Source organism: Leucopleurus acutus, assembly GCF_964270905.1.
Source record: "Leucopleurus acutus genome assembly, chromosome: 3".
Classification (NCBI taxonomy): Eukaryota; Metazoa; Chordata; class Mammalia; order Artiodactyla; family Delphinidae; genus Leucopleurus; species Leucopleurus acutus.
In genome coordinates, this window is record NC_139145.1 from 92,388,659 (window position 1) to 92,411,876 (window position 23,218).

At 37.1% G+C, this 23,218-nt stretch overlaps 1 protein-coding gene across 1 annotated transcript in view; it reads left to right on the forward strand.

Moving 5' to 3' along the window:
* Nucleotides 1-4,963: 4,963 nt before the first annotated feature.
* Nucleotides 4,964-23,218, forward strand: part of LOC309958931 (uncharacterized protein) — a gene marked incomplete at both ends in the record, with an annotated part of 102,075 nt that continues 83,820 nt past the window's right edge. Inside the window, 4 exons of the mRNA XM_082835052.1 lie at nt 4,964-5,021; nt 6,593-7,308; nt 7,396-8,935; nt 14,686-14,877. Coding sequence (XP_082691178.1) covers nt 4,964-5,021; nt 6,593-7,308; nt 7,396-8,935; nt 14,686-14,877 — 2,506 coding nt within the window. The remainder of the gene's footprint in view (nt 5,022-6,592; nt 7,309-7,395; nt 8,936-14,685; nt 14,878-23,218) is intronic.

The window sequence follows — 23,218 nt, forward strand, 5'->3', positions numbered from 1 at the left end:
AAATCTCAAGTAAAAAAAGTCTTCACTTTCAGTCTTGCCCTGGTGAAAAAGAAGAGAAGCAGCATCTCAACACTATGTTTCCTTGGGCAATTCACTGCATCTCTCCATTTCCTCTAGGGAGAAACGAGGAAGTTGAGTAGATGATCTCACACCTATTTAACCTCAGTCAAAGGGCAGACACTTTTGAAAGTGTAGGGGATTTTCATTTTTAGTTCATCCTTCCCTTCCTTTACTGGCATTACTTAATGTAGCAAGCTTTATTAAATACTGAGCTCAATTTCCTTTGGTTCACTAATATAAATTTTTCTTTACCCAGTTTTTAAAACATTAATAGTAACAATAATAAATTACACACTTGACAATGAATGCTCTTTTCTATCTGCAGTTCATTTCTTCAGAGATTCTGATTTAACTTATAGAGTTAACTTATAGATTCTGATTTAACTGTATAGAGTGAGCTTCTCATTCTCCAAGGATTACCCTCATCCACTAAGTTATGTTTGATCAATTACGGGTCAAATAGGGTGATGGCATTCCAACAAACTTATGTTTGAAGATAATTATTTTAATATTGAGGTTTTTTAATACCTATTCTTCTGAGCTCAAGACCTTAACAGATTTATGCTCCAATGATCACCAAGAGTCTCTTTTGCAGATAGAGCTTCAACAACCTACTCAATGTATGGTGTTTGGGGAAAGAAAAAGTCAGTTTCATTGGATGTGAGATTTGGATGTTTCTATTTTAAAAATTTAACCTAATAGGTTCTAATATTTTATCCATGTTAATATATATAAATATAGATATAAATACATTTACTCATCAATGCTTTGGGCAGTGAGAAGGAAGTAAAGGTGTGAAGAGCAACTATTACTCAGTAATAGCACCGGGACACACCCTTAAATGATTTTAACTAAAGCTGTTTAGTTTCAGGATACCAGGAAACTTACATTATTTATTAAGAATAACTGCCCAGCAACCAAGTTTGTAAAGCTTCATTCTTACAGACCCACAGAAGTTGAGTGCAAGTCTGAATTGACATATGGACATTACTGAAACAGCTGATTTCCAGTATAACTCTTCTTATGCTCATACATAATTTTTAAAAATTTAAGGACAAAAGAATATAGTTTAAAATTCAGGCTATTCAAAATCAGAAATGACAGTAGAAGACAAGTTTGTGTACTTTCAACATACTTTCAAATGTAAATGGAAGTTTTAAAACTTTTTTTCTTTAAATATTTTAACTTGAACTTTTCATAATTTGTTTTACATATATAAATTTCCTTTAAACATTTAGTACAGAGAACATAGGCTTTGTGTTAAAATCAAGAAAATGAAGTTATAAGAAATACACTAAGATTTCTTTCAAATTCTACAGGAAACGGGAGCCAATGGGCTTTAAAAAGAGTACTTGATAATATGCTACACTGGAAGTTAAGCATTTAACCTTCTGAATTTATTTCATAGTCTCCTTCTAGAATTTTAATAGCTATCATTATATACCTTTTTATGAATCGTTCTCTTACTATTGGCAATAGAACATTCCTTTTGAATGTTACAAGGAAAACGTTTCAGCTTTAGCAACACAATAGAGAATTTTTAAGTAATTTGTCAAAAAAGTGGCACCAGTAAAATTTTCTAACAATACCTTTAAAAAAAACTTTACCATCTAGCAATATTCTGAGAATAATGGTGTTACTTTGTAATTCTGCAGTAGAAAGATATTGTTTTTATTTCCTGTTTACATTTTTCCTCATTCTTCTGTGAATTATAGGAATGAGTCAAAGCCCAGTTTAAAAAAAATCTATAAAACCCAATATAAAGGTCTCAAATATGATACGGTTTGGCTGATATATAAAAGCAATCATGGTAACTTTCCTGAGCTTTATTGCCAATTTTGCACAGAAGAAATAAACATTTATGAAAAATATAAATCCAGGAAATCTGTAGTGGAGTGGATACCTTAAAGTAAATATCAAGGTCTCGTGGTGATATATTTTACTTGTGGATAAAATTATACTTCATGCATATGTGTAAAAAACTAAAGTGCTTAGAATTTTTTCAAAGTCCAATAAGAGGCCATTAGAGTGTATTAAACAGGGGAGATGACATGATTTAATTCATATATTTTAAAATCTGGCTACTATGTAAATTCAAAGAACATAAATACAGAAGGAAGAAAATCAGTTAGAAAGCTATTGCAGTTGTCCAGATTTTTAAAATATATATTTTATATATACTCATAATATATATTATATACACTTTAAATCTGGACTATATATATATACACACACATATATATATATAATAGAATATATCAATAATAGAAACCTTATTAACTATCAACAAATTAATACAGAGTAAAAGGAAAGAATACATTTAGAAATAAAGGAGGGTACATTATTAAAAACATAATTAGGTACCGATTGGGGATTCCATCTAATTCATTTCTTCTTGCATATTTATTAGGTACCCATTATGTGTCAGGCACTGTGCTAGATAGTAGGCACATATCCAACAGTTTTTTCACTTTCCTTAAACAAAGTTGTATTATTTCGGAGCTAAAATGCAAACTGATTATAAAATGTGCTCTACATATATATACAATGGAATATTACTCAGCCATAAAAAGAAATGAAATTGAGTTATTTGTAGTGAGGTGGATGGACCTAGAGTCTGTCATACAGAGTGAAGTAATTCAGAAAGAGAAAAACAAATATTGTATGCTAACACATATATATATGGAATCTAAAAAAAAAAGGTTCTGAAGAACCTAGGGGTAGGACAGGAATAAAGATGCAGACGTAGAGAATGGACTTGAGGACACAGGGAAAGGGAAGGGTAAGCTGGGATGAAGTGAGAGTGGCATGGACTTATATGTACTACCAAATGTAAAATAGATAGCTAGTGGTAAGCAGCCGCATAGCACAGGGAGATCAGCTCGGTGCTGTGTGACCACCTAGAGGGGTGGGATAGGGAGGGTGGGAGGGAGATGCAAGAGGGAGGAGATATGGGAACATATGTATATGTATAGCTGATTCAGTTTGTTACAAAGCAGAAACTAACATACCATTGTAAAGCAATTATACTCCAATAAATATGTTTTTAAAAAATAAATAAAATATGCTCTATAGACCAGAAATAATTTCAGGGCATCTATACTGTGTGTTGCTCAAAGAGTTGCCAAATTCCTAACAGCCTGGGTTCTAGTCCTGAATTTGCCACTATTATTGCAATGCAGGAAGCAAGGACTCTCTGGGTATGTTTTCTCCTATAAAAGTAGAACTTAGTAAGATAATCTTGAAAACTTCTAGATCTTCCAGTTCTAAAAGAGTTTATGGTTTGGTCAGCTTTGTCTAAGCACTCATTTACAGCTCTGGTGTGATGGATCTTCTCCCAATGTCAGGCACTGTTCAACTCTAATTATGTGTGTATTCTAATAGTCGTGTATTTATATTCTAATAATAGATGCCATTTACTGGAAACATTTATAACATATTTTCAGTTGTGTTTCTTCAAAACAACTCTGCAAGGTGAAATTTGTTATCATTTTCAATTTAGGGGTGAAGGAAACTTGGCCTCACAGAGATTATATGACCTGCTGAGTAAGGAGCAGAGTCAGACCACAGCCCAGATCTTCCACTAAACAAAATGCAGCAGACTACATTTTGCTGTTCAAACTAATGGGGTCCTAGAGAAATAATCAATAACCTAGTCAATGCTTTTGAAGCTTTTTTTTAAATTAGAAAATCCAATATGTGTAAGACAGGGGTTAAAAAAAGATTTTAATTATGTGTTTGTAATCCTCTCCCCAACCCCACCCCATATTGGCCTTCTAAGAAGAAAGGATTATTGCTTGCTTAGTCAGCAATAGGAACTTAATTGTGTCTATTGGGGAGAGAATAGAAAGGATAATTGGAAGACACCAAATGAGTGTTCATTGCTCTATATAAGAAAGGCAGCCTAAGGAAAAAGAATTTTCATAAAGTTATGAAACTTTGAGATTTTATGGAAGAAAAAGGATTTGAAATCAACACATACTATGATGTAAGGGATTTTGAGGAGAGAAATTCGTTAAGAAGAATTTAAATAAATTTTTGCCAAAACTGGCCACAAAACAGCCCCATTTAATTTGAGTTACAGGTAAAACAAATAAAAGATAAGCTTCTCAGCTGAGATGTCCAAAGGCACAGCCCGCCCAGAAACATTCATAACAAACTGCTTCAGTGAGAAATAGCTATTTCTGTTTGCATCTTTGCAGACAATTTAATCCTCTAAAAGTAAAGCAATTGAAATGGGTTTAGCTCTAAGCACAGGCAGGTACTCACCTGGTTAGTTAGCAGGCTGCCTTCCCCTAGATATCTCCCCAATGCTTTCTATTATTTAAGACATCAGCAGGGAAAATAATCCTTTATTTCACAATAAAGATAAAGAATTAATTTGATCTTCTACAAACAGTTGATCTTTCTACAAAGAATATATAGTACATACTAAACCTTATAATATTTACATACAGTGTATATGATGATCATGTAATGAAGGCAAACCACCTCTCTACCCCACTTAATTTAGGGCTAGAAATTTGATGATACTGAATTAAGGCCAACTTCACAAAAAAAAATTAGATATTTCTATTAGGCTAAGAAAATTGGAATATAAAAATGATCAATTAAACAGAATATGACTTTATAACTTGCATCCTAAATGTCTACACATATGAAAAGAATATATGTTAGAGTGTTCACATAGTATATTAATAATGCACTAAATAGTTGGGGTGGAATTAAACAGGAAAGGAGAATATAATTATGATAATAAAATGATTCAAAGAATGATATTATGCTATCAAGTTGGCAAATGAGTTGTTAGTAATTTTACTAAACCTATATTCTGAGTGGAAAATAATTTCAAATCTGATGCTTTCAAAGGACAGTGAAAGCTGAAGACCCCCAGCTCCCCAACATGAGGAAGAAAAGAAGAAAAGCCTATAAAAAATGGAAAATCTTGAATCCCACAGTATGTAAGTCCAATTCATTGGTTTTATAAGTACATATAAAATGAACTACCTAGCTTATGTATTTTGTTCTTTGTCACAGGAATATCTATAAAAGTAGGAAGATAAATGCATATAGATATTATAAAATGATTTAGAAATCTGGTCAATTGTCATTATGTATATACTTCTGCATTAATAGTTACATGAATTACGAGTGATAAAAACTTAAATATAAATATTTACATATTCAAACAAAGGCTATTAAAACCCCTATTCTTAGAATCTGTTATCAGTGTATTATGTAACTGTCTCAAATCTATCTTCCTACTTGTAGACATTGTAGTATAGTCCATTGAAGGAGGTTATAAGCTGTAAAATTATAAAATTGAAAGTGGCTGTAAACTGAACTGTTCTTGGCAGAAAGGTGTTATCTTAAGAATAAATTGTAATCTACAATTCTGGAAGGCAGGCTGTCAGTCTATCAACCACTGTAAATGGGCTTTAGAGAGCCATGTCTCCACATCTCTTCTCCCACAACTTCCACATGACAGTTCTCAGACTGTAACCAGGCCCACTGGAAACCGTTTCAGGACTTGTTGTAAGAAAAGCCATTTCCTCAGACTAGAAGAGAGACAAATGGGAATGGTTAGACTCTCCAAGGCACTTCAGTATGCTTGAGAGCCTATAGGTCAAACCAGAGGTCTGTATATCTCTCAAGTTGGAAAGTAATAATTCCTAAACGTATGAATCTTTATTTGGTTCTGAAACAGCAGTTACTTTTCTGCACCCCTCACTTCCATGCCACCTCTAGCTAAATTTTGATAGGATGTTTTCCATTTTCTGATTGAAGAGAATTTATTTATTTACTCTTTATATAAGTATTTTTATTAAAAATATGCTATATAAAAATCATATTTAAGTTAAGGATATTTAAAATAATTGTAAGTAATACTTTTCCAATTTTTAGCTTAATCAAGTTATTAAAAGTATCCTTGTGGACCCTTGGTTGGTAGATTTCCATGACATCATTATTTATTTGTGGCTCATTCTTCTTTCTTTTCCTTTTGAAATTCTCTCTTTCAGATGTTGTTTAAAACATAATTTGAGATCTTCGTATTTTGTCTACTGTTTTTTACACAAGATCTAGTACCTCATGCTCAGGTTCACAAATTTCTCAAGCAAAATATTCTCACATTATAAAGCCGAGGAGTAAGAGTCACAAGGTGGCAGTTCTTGGGCCAAATACCTGACCATGGCAACTTCCTCTTTACGAAGAAGTCTCTTAAAATTTATTTGCATAAATTTGCTCTGAAATTTTTATTTCACCTGTCTTAGAAGTCTCTGTTTTAGAGTAAAACTTAATTAGATTCTTACTTCCTAAAACAATTAGGTGATATTCTGCATTCTAAGATTATTGATTTAAAATGAGATATTAGAAATGAATTTTTGTAGAAAATACCTTGACATACTAGAAATAAATGAAAAATGTTACTCAAAAAAAAGTACAAAGGATATGCATTGAATTTCATCCTAGAATTTGGAACATCTGCTTTCTAAATGGACACAGAAAACTTTTTTTTTTGCTTCTTCTTTAGGTGAACCTCAGCCTGCTAATCAAGCATGCCAAAAAAATATAAAAGGTCTTGAAAAGGAAGTCAAAGGAGACACCTCGGAAGCTTTGCTTCATCAGACTGGGACATTAGGGAAATCTAAGGAAAATGAAGATGTGCATATATCCGTTTCTATGAATAGAAAGCAGAAGTCCCCTTTTCTCCCTAAAGATAAGAAACAACCTCCATCTGACAGCAGAATAATTAGAGAGAAGGAAAATGATGATCCTCCTTCATCCATTTCTTATCAACTAGAGAAAGTCTTACCAGTGGTCATGTTTAATGACTGTGAAGAATCATTATCAGGAAAAATTACACTGCAGAATTTCCCAAACACATTAGTAGCCTTTAAACCAGCAAAAGGCAAAATTATTACAGAAGTGAAATGTGGGGCTATCAACGTACAAGTAGAAATCAAGAATAGATTTTTCTGTAAAACAGGAATACGGTTTCCAACAAAAAAGAGATGTTCGAAATGTCACCAGCATTATTCTGTCAGATACTTTCAGAGATGCTATACTTCTAGAAGCTGCCATTCTAAATTCAAGAATACATCAATAGAACTGAAACCTGAGGCACCATCTAAATCTGAAGGAAAAATTGCCAGAACTGAGAGCCCCTCACTGAAAGTAAGCATTGTAGGAAAAGGAATTAAAGTTAAATACATGAGTAAGAAACAGAATATATTAATAAATATAACTCATCCTAAAAGAAGTAGAAAAACAGCTAAATACAGAAACATTTCCTCCAATCACAAAACTAAAGAATGTTCCAAGTCTCCTGCACAGTCCAATATTAGGCACCCTGAAAAGTGGCAGCTTGAAAACAAGCATCAGATTTCAGACTGTTTTCATGTCTCTCCTCCTGTTGTGTTTGCTGTCCAGAAAGAGGAGAATTTTGGTACAATTGTGGTTTCTCTGTGCTCAAGCCCTGAGAAGAAGAAGAATAAGCCTGACACACCACCTTCAGTCTTAGATGACTGTGAGGTAGAATCTGCCATCTTTCAGCAGAAGAACTTTATAATTAGTAAGAATACCCCCAAAAAGAAACATTTTTCCGAGGCTGAGACGCTTCTCAAAAACTGTCTTCCTACTTCACGTGATACCCTAAAGACCACAAGTTTAAGTAATACAGGTTTAAGTAAAATGCCTTTTGAGGACCCCAAAGACGTGAATAGAGAGAGAAAAATCATCTTTGATAAACCAGAAAATATCACATCAGACTCATATATACAGCGCAGTACAGAAGGAATAAATTATTTGCCAGGTACCATTACTGACATCTTTCCAGTTCAAGATGGCAAAGACTCTGAATTTTGTTCTTCATCTTCTCTGAGTGTGCAGCTTGTAGGAGAAAAGGCATCCAACATTTATTGCAAACGCAGCAAAATTCCACCTGCAGATTGCTATGAGAACCCAAATTCTTTATCTTTCCCTTCTATTCAAAATGCTCTGAAGTCTTCCACTTCTTTCAGGCCATCACACTGGGCCACCGGATACTCAGAACCTAAAGAAACCCCTGGGGATACATTTTCCTTTAATCACTGTGCTGAATTTTTGAAAGACTATGAGGAAGGGCTTACTGATATAACTGACAGAGACTTTAACAAAACCACTTTACATAGTGACTCTCATACAAAAGTACAGCAACTACTGGAAATGAAGAGTACACAGTGTGCAACTCTCAGCCCTGCATTCTCTGGCAGCCTCTCTGCGGGCAGCCCACTCAACAGTAGTAGCCACAGCACCGCAGAATGGGGTCAGACGGAGTCCCAGGCAAGTCATCCAGACACAGAAGTCCTCAGCAAAACAAAAGCACCAGTTATGACCTTAATAACTGATGAGTTAGACCAGAGATTAATTATTCAAAGTGATAAAGAAGGCGTGGTTTATTCTAATTATCCCATGGGAATGAAAAAGCCTAAAGAGTCACCCAGCTCTCCGGAAAACGTTGAAAAAGACAAATTCCAGATAATTATGCCTGTGGTAAAGAATGCATGCTACAGAGATGTTGAAGACCTATCAAACAAGACTCGTGATGAAGTTTGTTTGCAAAAGAATTTTCCAGACAGTGCTGAGTTCAACTGTGCAGTGTGTGCTACAGATAATCTGTTTCTTACTGAGAAAAAACTGACCAGTGATGCAGACCAATATGGTAATCAAGATGAAAAAAGCCTTGGACTAACCAGTTTTAAACAGGAGCCAGCAGAGTGCCAAAGGATTGCATCGACAAAGCCAAATTCTGAAGAAAATAAAAATGACCCAAAGGAAACTTACTATCACCAAGTAGACATGTTGTTCTCCCCTCAGAAGCAGAAAGCTTTGAAAGGTACAATGGACTATACAGAATCTTTAACTTTCATTATTTTTACATGTTTGAGCTTTGGGAAGTCTTTTTTATTGCTTGGGGTTTTTTCCTTATTGCTGAAGATATATTGAGTATTTTAGAGTTAGATGAATACGGGCAAGCATATATCAGCCTGCTTCTTTCCATTATCACCTACCCCACCCATAAATAGTGCATAACAAAATCACCAAGGCTACAGTGTAATGTAAAGTAAAAAAAAAAAAAAAATCAATTTCTCTTTAAAAGGTTGATGTATTGCCAAATCAATTTTGTAGGAAACGTTAGCCTTTTGCCACTCTTAAATAATCTGCCATTTCTTTCCTTCTTGCAAACTAAGCATGTTCAGAAGAATAGGAAGAGTATGTCTGTGAAAAAGTGTGTTTTTAAACCTTGCTGTGTTGTTGCAGAAGCATGGCATACACGTTTCAGGAGGCCATGTGGAATAGTAATTAAAGCAAAGGACAAAAAACAGAAACAGCCATGGCTAATCCTGATTGATCCGTCCATGGGGACTCTGACCTCAAGCAGAACTCTGACCTCCCTTGTGGATTTGTTGGCCCTTCTCAAACCATTGATAGAACCCAGAAGCTCTCCAGACCTGGAGAGGGCTAGGATAGAAGCTCCTTCCTAAGTACATAATACTGCCTGTCTGCTTTCAATCTAGAATCCACATTATATCATTTGGGGCATTTCGTAGAAGGCCCTTCTTGTTTTTCTTCAATAAGCCCCAAATATTTTATATTTAAGGTTAGCATTATTCTACATTGTATATTAAAATACACCTTGAACAAGTAAAAACTTCCTTCCAAACTGCCAGTAACATTCCTAATGGGTGCACAGATGATATCTGGAATGATGAAATTTAGTCAAGAAGCTACCTTTTCTTTGTTGTTATTCTATCCCTAATTTTTTAATAGAATAAAATTTAGAAGTAGAAATAAAACACAGAAGCACAGAAGTATTGGCATGAAATATGAAATTTACTTTGTAGAGAATTAAATGCCCTAAAACAACACAAAACCTATGCAGTCACCTGCTTAATATGAACACCCTAAGGCAAAGATCCATCAGTCACAGTGACTTCTTCCCAGCTCCAACACACCCCTAGATACCACGATCAATGGCAGGAATCCTTACATTTGCTTCAGTCCATAATTATTTCAGTCTGCAAGAGGCAGACCTGCAATAAGAGCACTGTGTCTTCCAGAGCAGGTGTGTGCTCACCTGGATGAATATCCCTCCCAGGCTGACTCTTCCCCCGTGGACATGCTCCCCGCCGGACTGCCTCTCCCAGCAAGGCATAGTTCCTTAAGAAAATCAATAATTCAAGTCAGAATCTTCCCAAAGCTCATATTATACTTCATTAGACTCTGAAACTGTCCCATTTGGTGAACAATTCCAGTGACCGATTCCCTGTTACTGTGTTTCATCAAATGGCTCTTCCTACAACTCTCTCCCTTGCCCCTTTAGTTCTCTTCCCCCAGATCACTCTGTTCCTACCACATTGACTTCCTTGAGTTGCTGGAACCTGCCAAGCAAGAGCCCACATCAGTCCTTTGCTTGGGCTACTTCCACTACCTGGACTGCTCTTCCCACAAATGTCCACATGGTTCACACTCCGCCTTCAGATTTTTGCTCACGTGGTACCATTTCAGTGAGGCCTTCTCAGGCCACTCAATTTAAAATTGCAAACTGAGCTCTGTCCATTCCAGCCTAGGCATACTATGTTCCTTTTCCATGAATTACTTTTACACATAACGTCTTCACCTGCTAATGTGCTGTATATTTTACTAGTTTATTTATTCTGTCTTCTCCCACTAGAATGTAGTCGTCAGGGCATGTATTTTTTCTGTTTTAATCACTGCTGTATTCAGAGCACCTGAACAGTGCCTGCCTGTAGAGTAGGCACTCCATGAATATTTGTTGAATGAAAGAATGAGTTCAGGGAAGTTATATCAGGTTTCTTTGTGGAAAACTCTATGTTCACAAACAAAAACAAAAGAACAGGAAAACAGTTCAGAAATCAAAATGTTTATATTAGAAGATATTTGAATCTATAAATATTTGCATGGATTTTACTCTCCTAGAGCTATGAGTTTTTTTATACTTTATTCAATACCATTGTTATTATACTATTGATACCTGAGGCTAGGATTTTGTCATTTTTCAGGGTACAGATTGCTTTGAAGAGCTTGGGCATCTTTGTACTGTTTCTCCAGAAATTTTATATTGAATATAGGCACAAAAGTATGCCTCTATTTGCAGAGGGATCCTCCAAGTTCTCAAAGTCTCTCCACGTACCTCAGATTAAGAATCCATGACATGAGTGCTGTACTTATGTAGTTCCTTCCTTTTAGGAATTAACTAGATTAGAGGTCACAGTCTAGAGGGGCCAGGCAGGTAATATAAATGAGTAAAGCAGGCTGCATGTGAGAAATAATGGAGTGTTGGTGGACTAGAGGGAACGCTGTCCTGAGGGAATGAGAATTCAGGCCCTGCCTGTATAGACAGGCCTTCTAGTTTTTCAAGCGTGCTGGAGATGTGGCAGTTTTATCTGTATGAATGTCTAGATTATATGACATTTAAGACACAGTACAGGCTAAACAATCTACCACCTCTGAACTAGATAAACCAGAGGTGGTAGGGATTGGCATGTGACAAGAGTCAAAGAGCCAGTGGTATAAAGGAAAGCATACCAGTCTGAACCTCTTAAGACTAAATTCTGGGTTCTGGTCTGCACATTCTTAGGTAAAGAGGTTTATCAGGGCCTCAGTTCTTCCGCTGTAAATTGCCTGAAATGTATCTTTAAGATCTCTGCCAAAGGACCAGAAATTCTCTGTGGTAAAGCATTTTAATGAGGAAATCAAACCTAGGCTACTCTGAGAGAATGACAGATAATGAGAAGGATTAAATGATACTTTACATGGCAGAGAAATATTTATAATTAAACAGCCCTGTATATGTAACATGATGCAAAACTTACATGTAATGTGTGAGATATTTTATTTCCCTGTGCCCCTAAGGAAGGAGTGATTCTGAAAACCTACACCAAGGCAAAAGGTGTACAGGATTGTAGCTCTGACAAAGTTCGTAGTCCTAAGATCTACACCAAACACTAGGGATAAAAAGATACATAAAACAGTTATTCTTTCTCTTATAGAAGAATACAACTCTTGGGATAATTTCCAACAAGCTGACTTCTTACGAAATTGGAAACTTTCCACACTTACAGCCATTTCAGTGTTTCTCAGTAGATGAGCAAGTCCAGGGTCCAGGGTCCAGCTGCAATGCCCCAGCTTTCTTCCAGCAGGGCTCCACCCAGATCTGCATCTTCCTCTCCTTGGTCTATAACTCATTTCCCAGGCCTCCTTCTGGCTTTCATGGTGGTAGCTTTCTACTTTCATACTCACGTTTGATAAAACGTTAGTGTGTTTTTTGATGTATTAACAGAGTATGTTAAAGAACCCTATATACATCTATATATACATCTATATATATATATGTATGTATATACAAACATACATCTATGTTTGATGTATTTTAACAGAGTCCTTCAAGATCCTTGAGTGTCTTCATTTCAGCACCAAGCAAATTGTCACATTCCTAGAAAGGCTCAATAAACCTCTATTGGGTCGTCATGGAATGAGGGAGAGGCTTACATGTGAACAAAGGTTACCGAGACATAGGTTAAATTCACCATGTAAAAACTCTCTATCAGCTTGAAGTATTCAAGGATTATGCTGATTCAGGTAGTAAATTTGAGTCTGGGAAGTGTTCGAGCTTAGATTGAATGACTCCTTGGTAGAAATCCTGTAGAACTGTTTTAAGCATATAGAGGGTGGTTGGACAAAATTACCTTGTATATTTTTGCAAACCTGAGATTCTACAAATACCAAGCAGGACAATGGGAGTGATGCTTTGCTCTCAGTGCACATTACAGTGGTTCTCAAATCACACTTTAAAACATACTGTAGGGCACATATTCTCCTCATTTCAGTATTTAATATTCTAAAGGAAAACTTTTCTCACAATGTCACAGAATCATATTTCCATTACACACACTTTCCTAGATTCATAAGACTTCTTTTTTTCCCCAGCAATTTCAGAAAAGAATTGCTTTAAATGTAAAAATTTGACATTAGAAAATTCTCCTTCTCATGGGTGCCTTCAGAGTCAGCCTGGACTCCCAATCTCAACAAATAGTGTAACTAGAGTGAGTATTGAAGAAAATGGTTAGAGGCCAGCTCTGTAGCATTTTTAAAAGTTTCACCACTCTGTAAAATTCCAGAGGGCAAAAAAGTGATCTTGTTCATAGCTGTAGTCCTAGTAACCAGCACAGTAGAAATTAGTTTATATATACATATACATATATATATATATATATATACACACACACACACACACACACACACACACACACACACACATACCTACCTACATATTAGTATAGAAAGGAACAGTAAATATTATAGAATGAATGTCATTTTTCTGTCACCTCTTAAGCCCTAGAGAGGAGGTAGGAGTCAACATCAAAATTATGGAAAATAAGAGGAATTGAATAATGATTCCTCCCTTCCCATGTCTTTGGCCCTGCCAAGTGAAGTTTAAATTGTTAGGTAAATGGATTAGTAATAACTATCTATAAAAATAAAGAAGATAATTGATTCATGGATATATCCCATTTATTATTTAAATAGTTCTGAGAACAAATTTTGACACTGATAAATTCGTTTTTAATTTACAAAGACCAAATTTTAAAAATTCATTTGCTCTTGGGAATAGAATAAAAATAAAGGTTAAAATCTGGTTTCTTTTTAATTGATGTTGCTTCCCTTTTGTATAGTATCAAAAAGTGAAAGCAAGAAAACTCCTAACCAATTCTAGCCTATTAAATTATTTTCTAGGTATTACGTACTCTGCTATTTGAGGTTTTATTTTTTTCACTTTGACAATTATTTTCTTAAAGTTCGCTTGTATTGCAATTAGTTTATCTGAAATTTTCTTACTTCTAATATACAGCCTCATAGCTTGTGATGACAGAAACCAGCAGTTTGGAAGTATATAAAGTATTTCAAGTTGTTATTTATTCAAATATAAAATTATCAAAGCCTTCATGTAATTTGGCTTTCTTTTTTTCCTTTTCTTCATTTTGAGCCAACACATGCAGCAAGAAAAGTATCATGAAATTTGTAGTCTTGTGATGATTAGAGGTCAAACCATAAAGGACTTGAGTTCAATAGTAAACTTGTTCTCAAAGACTGTAATTTAACTAATTCAGGTAATCGTATCTTGTCTTATTGAACTTTCAGTGGACATAACTAACAATTTATCTGCACTGTGATCCTCCAGAACAACTAATAGACTAATACAATGTATCAGGCATACTTCTGGTGCCCAAGGAATATCTACTGAATTGAATCCAACTGAGGAAATGCATGGTGATTCCCCCCCTTTCCTATATGTCTATTTTCAATCTATACAGCTCTTTCTTCTTCTTCTCCCCCTCCCCCTCCCTCTCCCCCTCCTCCTCCTCCTTCTCCTTCTTCCTCTTCTTCTCCTTCTTCTTTTTCTTCTTCTTTTTGAGTAATACAAATTTAGAAAGTGAATCATGAAGGAGTTGAATGAAATCATTCTAGTTCTAGTGTTCTGTGATTCTGTTTCAAAGACTGGAATATTTGAAGTTCTATCTTGAAATGCTGTCTCACTTTCATACTTAATGTGGTTTAATCTAGATTGGAATTTGGAAATAAACAGCCACCAAAAGTTATCCCAGGAAATGGCACCAAAAGGTACAAGGGCCAGTGATGGTTCACAGGAAGAAGCAGTAGACCAGTGGGCCAGGAGGAGGGAGCAATTCAGAGATGGTAAAAGATGCAGCTCAGCTGGAAGAAGTTCGTTTGCCAGCAACATCACTGAAGGATCCAGTGAGTAGACGAATGCCTTCTTTTCCAAAACTAGAGCAAAGGCAACAACCTACTGAAGCTTAACCAGATCCCCTCCCTCTTATCTTCAGAATATAAACCCTGTTGCTTGACCATGGCAATGTGGTAATTATGTGCTTTCATATGAAAGATATTTTTAGAATAATCAACTCTTCATTACACACTAAGGAATCCAAACTTGGTAAATTACCTCCTTCAAAACACACAACTGCCTACTAAGACTACTGTTCTCTTCAGAAACTGAAATAACTAAATATAGGTTTCTTTACTGAATGAAATGTGTGTCCTATTTCAAAGAATTTGAGTTGGCTTACAAAAATACCTGTAGTGCAAAAAGATTAATATGTTTGATAAGAAACAATTTTTTTTCTTGTTTTAACATTTCTGAAATGAGAAAGTGGCTTTAAGTAGATGTGTACTTTAGTGAGATAGCGCTTTTTCTCTTGCTATTGAAAAGATGTTATTAAATCAGCATCATACTTCTGTCAAGGAGGAAAAAGACCTTCCTCAACCCTTCTATGTTCTTTTGGCTGGCGTAAGAATTAAATTGACATGAGACAAATTAACAGGAGAAAATCAAACTTAATTTCATAGGTGTGGGAACCCCACGTACATGAGAGGGTCAGAGACCACACATACTTGGGGGTCAGAGATGTCTTTGAATCTCTTTGAGAGATTCAAAGACAGAAATGTAAGGGACTTCCCTGGTGGTCCAGTGGTTAAGACTCCACCCTTCCAATGTAGGGGGTGTGGGTTTGATCCCTGGTCAGGGAACTAAGAACCGCATGCCTCTCAGTGCGGCCAAAAAACTTTAAAAAAAAAGGTGGAAATATAAAATGAGGTATATATGTCATCCTGAGCTAAGAAATGGGATAGGTGCCTGGGGCTCTCAAGGACAGGAGGGTCATTCATGGGACGATAAGAAGAGCAGAGGTTTGGTAATTAGATGTTTGCCCTGCCATAAAGAGGGGGCCACTTAGATAAAACTTATCTCTGGCAATAGCTTTTTCTCTGGGAAAAATCCCCAGTTTAATTTCTTCTAGGTAGTTAAGGGAGGGGCAGTATTCTCTTGAGCTCAGAGGGTTCCACTGCCTTTAGCTGAAAGAAATCCACATGCCGAACTGGCGCATCTTGGGGAGGCCTCTTCTGAATCCCTACATCTCAGTCCCACAATCAATGGCAAACTAAGAAAGGAAAGTAAATAAGTCATCAATGAGGAAATTTAACTGAAGGAAATATGGGTTTAAAAATTGGAGGGGGGCCACTAATGAATACCACATTAAAAAAATTTTCTTTTTAATTTATTTTGGCCACACTGCATGGCATGTGGGATCTTAGTTCCCCAACCAGGGATCCAGCCTCTAGGTAACCCAGGGTGGGGCTGGTTGCCAAGGGAACCAACCACATGATTAGAGGGTTGGAATTTTTAGCCTCACCCCCATCTTCCCAGCCCCAATCTGGAGAGGGAGAGGGCCTGGATGTTGAAACAATTGCCAACGGCTAAAGATTTAATCAATCATGCCTATGTAATGAAGCCTCTGCAAAAATCTTGAAAGGATGGGTTTCAGAGAGCTCCTGGGTTGGTAAACTTGTGGAGATTTGGGGGAGTGGCACAACCGGAGAGGGCATGGAACTCCATACCATTTCCTTTCCATACCATACTTTGCCCTATGCATGTCATCCATCTGGCTCTTCCTGAGTTGAGTATCCTTTAATAATAAACTGGTGATCTAGTAAGTAAAATGCTTCTCGGAGTTATGTGAGCTGCTCTAAAATATTAATTAACATGGAGGTCGTTGGAACCCAGCTGGTGGGTCAGAAGTACAGGTAACAAGCTGGATTTGAGACTGGCAGCTAAAGTGGGGGGTGGAGGGGTGGGGGCGGTAGTCTTTTAAGACTGAACGCTTAACCTTTGTATTTGGTAGGTAGTGTCAGAATTGAGTTGAACTGTAGTACACCCATGCGGTTTCTAAGAATTGCTTCTTGCTGATGTGGGGAAACCACCACCCCCCCCACGCACACACATATGTTGGAATTAGGTCCAGGAACCCAAAAGAGTTGTGACGCAGAGAACGGTGTCTCCATGATAGAGACAATAGTGAGCGTGTGAGTGTCCTAGGTTATGTCCTATGGACAAGCTCCCGGAATGACCCAAGTACAGTTCAGGAAGACAGTGGTATAACTTACCCAGAGTGAGTTAGACAGCTGGCACAGCTTAGAGATTGAATGTAGCTATAAATGTGTGGCAAGATTATAAGTAATTTAAATAATTAAACACTACTGTATCATCCCACCACGGTGTTCTTACATTCATGTGAACAGTGAAGAATACAATGTAAATGTTCCATTTTGTCCTGAGAGTTTTGTTCTTGTCTCTTGATCAGTGTCTAATCCCTCTAGTTGGTAGGATAGATGTTGTTTAAGTGTACAAACTTGCAAAGAGTAGTAAATAAATCTTAGAGGTAAAATGCACAGTATAGTGAATATAGATAATAATATTGCATTATAATCATCAAATTTGCTCGGAGACTAGAACTTAATTATTCCAACCACTAAAAAGAAAGGATCATTATGTTAATGTGCTAGAGGTGCTGTCACTACAATGGCAATCATAATGTATAAATGTATCAAATTAATATGTGTACACCTGAAATTTACACAGTGTTATATGTCAAATATATTTCAACAGGAAAACAAAAAAACCCACAAAAACAACACCTCTCACATATATCCTCTGCTGTGATTTCATTCCATGGCTTATAGTTTGATTCTGGATTTCAGTTTTTTCCCAGTTATTAGCTAGTACTGAGAATTCCCTTCTTTCTTCCAAACATATCTATAGATCTTAAAACAGTTACTATACTATAGGCACACACACATTCTCTATTTCCTTCCTAATCTTCCTGTGGACTTTGAAATACCTCTCTCCATTATGCAGAAAACTTCAGCTGCAACCCCTGTTTCTACATAAGTGCAATTGAATTTATCATACTGTTCATAAAATAAAAGACCTTGTGGGAATTAGGACCTATCCAAAAACATGTTTTCTAGCATTCCTATCAAAATGGGATACATACAGGGTCTGTGCTTACTCCACTATCTTGAATCCATGTCTGCGAATAGCTTCCATTTGCCCCTCTAGCTTCCTTTGGCACCCTTCTCCACCTTACTGTCGGCCCCAGGAGTCTCACCACTATGGACTATATCAAGGAGTGTATTTGCCCCCTGGCTTCCTATGGGTTTGGCCAATAGGGAAGATCAGAAGAAGCCTGGAGGGAGAGTGAGATTCTGGTATTATTGCCCCAGATCTCTCCCTGTGGTGTACCAAACGCTGCTTGTGTCCTTAAAGTCACACTCCTATAAAGCAGTCCTCTCCACACTGCCTCCTATGGCTCTGGGGTCTGGTAACTGGTACCTGCTTCCCCCCTTACTGTTTTAGTCTTAGATGGACTGGTCTATCACACCTGATTTCCTTAAGTTCTGTCCACAGTTTGTAGATAGTGTTTTTATTAAACTTTCCTCAAATTACTCATTTGAGTGTGTCACCTATTTCATGCCACAACCTTATGACATACCAGTGCTCTGTTCTCACATTATAGCAATGATCAAATATCACCTACATTACATATTGATAAGAGAGAGCTGTCCATTGCTTACAGAGATAAGGGAGGAGGTTTGGTAGTGCCTCAGAGGGGGAAAGGCAAAGTCCGATTTTACAGAGAATTAGAAGTTTGATTTAAGGCAGGTCTTTCAATGTGAGAGCTTGATTGGAAACGGGTAAGGATCGTGATTTAAAAGATTAGGACTTAGGGAAATGGCAAGGTGAGGATTTTGAGTGTTTCAAAGAGACTAAGGAAATAAACTATCTATTGGTGCATTCTGTTGAAGACTGGATGGTGCGGACAGAAGTTCCTGTAATGAACGATAAAGGTATTTGCCTGGTCAAGAGTCTTCTGGAGTGTAAAATGTGTTGATAATGTGAAATAAGGTCATGTAATTTAGACAGTAAGATGTGTGGGAGTAGGTGGTTTTGGTCCTCAGTGTCTAAGCTGTAATAAAGAATAGAGGTTTTAGGGCTTCCCTGGTGGCGCAGTGGTTGAGAGTCCGCCTGCCGATTCAGGGGACACGGGTTAGTGCCCCGGTCCGGGAAGATCCCACATGCCGCGGAGCGGCTGGGCCCGTGAGCCATGGCCGCTGAGCCTGCGTGTCCGGAGCCTGTGCTCCGCAATGGGAGAGGCCACAACAGTGAGAGGCCCACGTAACGCAAAAAAAAAAAAAAAAAAGAGGTTTGGTTCTCAGTGTACTCGAATCTCCCCTAGTCTTAAGGTAAATACACAGACAAAATTTCACTAAGGTGGATTCCCCCAAACTGGATTTCCTAGACAGCAATATTCTTGAACTGTCATTCATGTTTTCCTTGGTCTTTTGTTTGATTAACTTGCAGTCTTTGAAAATTTTCTTCCTTTTCACCTAAGAATATAAATCTTGTGTTATGCATGTAAATCAGATACAATTGCCATTGGCCCTACTCTTCCAGGTCCCCCAAAGAATATACCCACACAAAAGCAGTATAATTGGCCCTTTGAATCCACAAGGGATTGTTTCCAGGACCCCACCCCTGTGGATAACAAAGCCCTGGATGCTCAAGTCCCTTACATAAAAGGGCTTCTATTTCATACTCCACAGCAAACAACTTGAAATCCTTTGTTTTATGGACAAATTCTCTACTACAAATGCTCTTTCATGTTCATGTCTGCTCTGCAGAAAAAGGAACAACTACAGGTGTGTTGGAATCAACTCACAGTGGTTCACGATAGCCAACTGTGCACTTTTTTTTCCCTTAACACTGCAATTCAGTAACATCAGTTTGGTAGCTTGAAATTGGCCATGATGGGAGTATCTGTTCAATGGAAACTGGCAAACACTACAAATCAGGGCTTGTTTTTTATCTCTTTTGGAGAGTCACTTGTTAAACATTTACCAGTACCCACTTGAAACAACATAGGAATCAGCTGTATAACTTATACAAATTCAAATTCAAGCCAAAATAACATAGTCATTTTAATTAAAACAATGATTGTTTCCTTTGGGGTGAATTCTGTTTTGAATGAAAACTTATACTAACAATTTGTTTCAGATATAGACATGAGGGAATTGAACTGCCATTTTATTTTTCAGTTTATCCAAGGCAAAGACACTCAGAAGGCGTATTGTATTTCCTCAGAAACTTTTCAGTAGAGACTGCAATTCACTAAGAGCTGCTGGAACTAGTATTGTTTAATGTATGGTTTAAATTTTATCTCATTTATAGAGTCAGGATATGCTACTAATCCATGAATTCAAATCTGACAGCTTTATCGAGCATCATTACAGCTGGTGTTTCTCAGTCTGTTAATCTCACTCAACTCTGACTTCCTCCATAATAACTGGAAAAGACATTAGGAATGACATATTTATGTCTGTGGACACAGTTGATCAATCCATCTAGGCTGTGGGGAATGCTGACTAAGGCACACCAGGTAAATAACTTGAAGGCTGTAAACGGAAGTCAGAAGGGTCCGCAAAATGGAGCTCTGATATTTATAATCTTGAATGGTTCCTGTATTACAAACAGATGTGGCAAGAATTTGGGTCTAATTGTGTGAGGATACTTGATAGCATTTCCCTTATTTCATTCAGCAATAAGAATTTTTATGGAACTGTATTTACACAATAAAAGAACATCCATTTCTAATAATAAGAGCTAACAATTACATTGTGCTTGCTATGTCAGTCTTTACAATATAAATTAGTTAAGTGCTGTACTTTCATCCTGACTTTACCAAGTGGGGAATCTGCATCATGGAGAGAATAAGTGACTTGCCCAATGTCACTTTGCTATAAATAGTGGTGGAGCTGGGTTTCAAACCAGACCTTCTGACCAGGAATCCACCCTCTTGAACAATACAACTCACTGCCTCTGGTTGGATCATTCATATCTGACCTGGTCTCTCTCTGGAAATGTCCAAACAGGGTCTCACTTCATTAGATACCACTTTTTTCTTACCGTCAAGTAATACAGTAGAATGAAAGAGATATGAGAACGTCTAAAGACACCTGAAAGGGAGATGAGTATTTTATCTTTTTGATTCTCAAGTCCCCAAAAGGAAGTATTTAAAGTTTTCAAGAGCAAAGAAGTGCACATGCAATTTCTGTCATACTGAGCCTGTTTAAGAGCTCATTCTGTACATGTCATGAACACACTGCTATATTTAAAAGAAATAACCAACAAGGACCTACTGTAAAAATTTTTTTTTAATTTTAAAAAAGAGCTCATTCTGTTTTAAAGTTTCATTTATTAAAAGGTTCATCTAGCAAGCCAAATTTAGATGACCAAATTTCGGTGACAGAAACATTTGGGCTTGTTTTCTCTTTGGCTCCAAGTTCCAAAAGGGCAGTTGAGAAATCTAGCAGCTCAAAGCTGCAGCAGGTGTGTGGTGTGCTGCTTCACTGGATTTTAACACAAATTTTATGTTTCAGTTTATGTAAGAATATGTTGATTAGCTCTGTCCTGGTAACTGAATGAACAGAGAACTGCTCATCCATATAATCAAATCTGTTTGTAAGTAAGTGAGATGTTTTAACAGTCTCACGCAGGCTGACAAAAACAAAGATGATTATAATTTAAAGGCCCACCTCAGAACTTTACATGATAGGGGGATGATTACCTGTCCAACATGGACAGCTCCTGCTCAGAAAAAAAAAAAAAAGATAAATCCTTGCCCAGGAAACTACATATGTTATATTCATAAATATTAAAATATAACTGAATATTTAAGGCCAAGGATACAGGAAATAAATCAAATAATGGATGACACTTTAAAAGCCTTTAGGGCTTCTGTAACTGTAGCAAGTATGTAGGAAGCAGCTTTGATTTAGGCTTAAAGCTCAGAAAGATAGGTCATCGAATTATTATAATTTTTTGGTTTACTCTTCCTACCATTTAAAGTCAAATGTCACACTCAGATTTATTCAATAAATGAGTGCAAACATACTTAAGGAATTTTGAAATATGATATGAGGAAGGTGTTCTATATCCTGAGTTAAAGTATTCTATTAGAAAGTTATCACTTTTATTTCAATAAACAAGATGTCCCATAACATTCTCATATCATTTACATTTCAACTTCATCATTACATAATATTACTATATAACATCCCCTTTATTTTCACACACCAAAATTATATTTATTCAATCAACATGGTCTATCTTTCCACTACCTACTTCCCTACTGTGGGTCACCTGTCCATATCCTGTTTATCTACCAATCCATAACCCCATCATCCTGTAGAAATTTTGCCCACTCCTCCTTCCTTTAATCCTTCCCTTCCCTACAGCCACAATTACTCTCCTTACTCTGAATTCCTGAGTCCTATATCTTACTCATCTTTCTATCCCCATTATGCCTAAAATTGTACCTTGCTCATGACAGAGGAACAATTATTTTAAATTAACTCAACTCAATACGTGAGTAATAAATGAATAAATATATCTAAAACTATTTAAGTGATTAATGAACTTGTATTTGGTATATAAAATAAAAACTATAAGAAAAAGCATTGGGCTTCCCTGGTGGCGCAGTGGTTGAGAGTCCGCCTGCCAATGCAGGAGACGCGGGTTCGTGCCCCGGTCCGCGAGGATCCCACGTGCCGCGGAGCGGCTGGGCTTGTGAGCCATGGCCGCTGAGCCTGCGTGTCTGGAGCCTGTGCTCCGTTCGCAACGGGAGGGGCCACAACGGTGAGAGGCCCGCGTACCGCAAAAAAAAAAAAGAACAAGCATTAAAAACATTTGTTTTTTTTTTTATTTTATTTATTTATTTTTGGCTGTGTTGGGTCTTTGTTGCTGCACGCGGGTTTTCTCTAGTTGCGGCGAGTGGGGCTACTCTTCATTGCGGTGCGCAGGCTTCTCATTACGGTGGCTTCTCTTGTTGAGGAGCACAGGCTCTAGGAGCACAGGCTTCAGTAGTTGTGGCTCGTGGGCTTAGTAGTTGTGGCTCGTGGTCTCTAGAGCGCAGGCTCAGTAGTTGTGGCTCACAGGCTTAGCTGCTCCGCGGCATGTGGGATCTTCCCAGGCCAGGGATCGAACTCATGTCCCCTGCATTGGCAGGTGGATCCTTAACCACTGCGCTACCAGGGAAGTCCTGGGGTTTGCTCTTGACTGTCTGCAAGAGACCATGCTGTAGCATGCTTTGTCAGTATGCCACCCCTGACCATTTCCACACAAGTTAAACAAATATTTGAGCTAGAAACTTACTGTTGCATTTATCTATGTATCAGGACAACT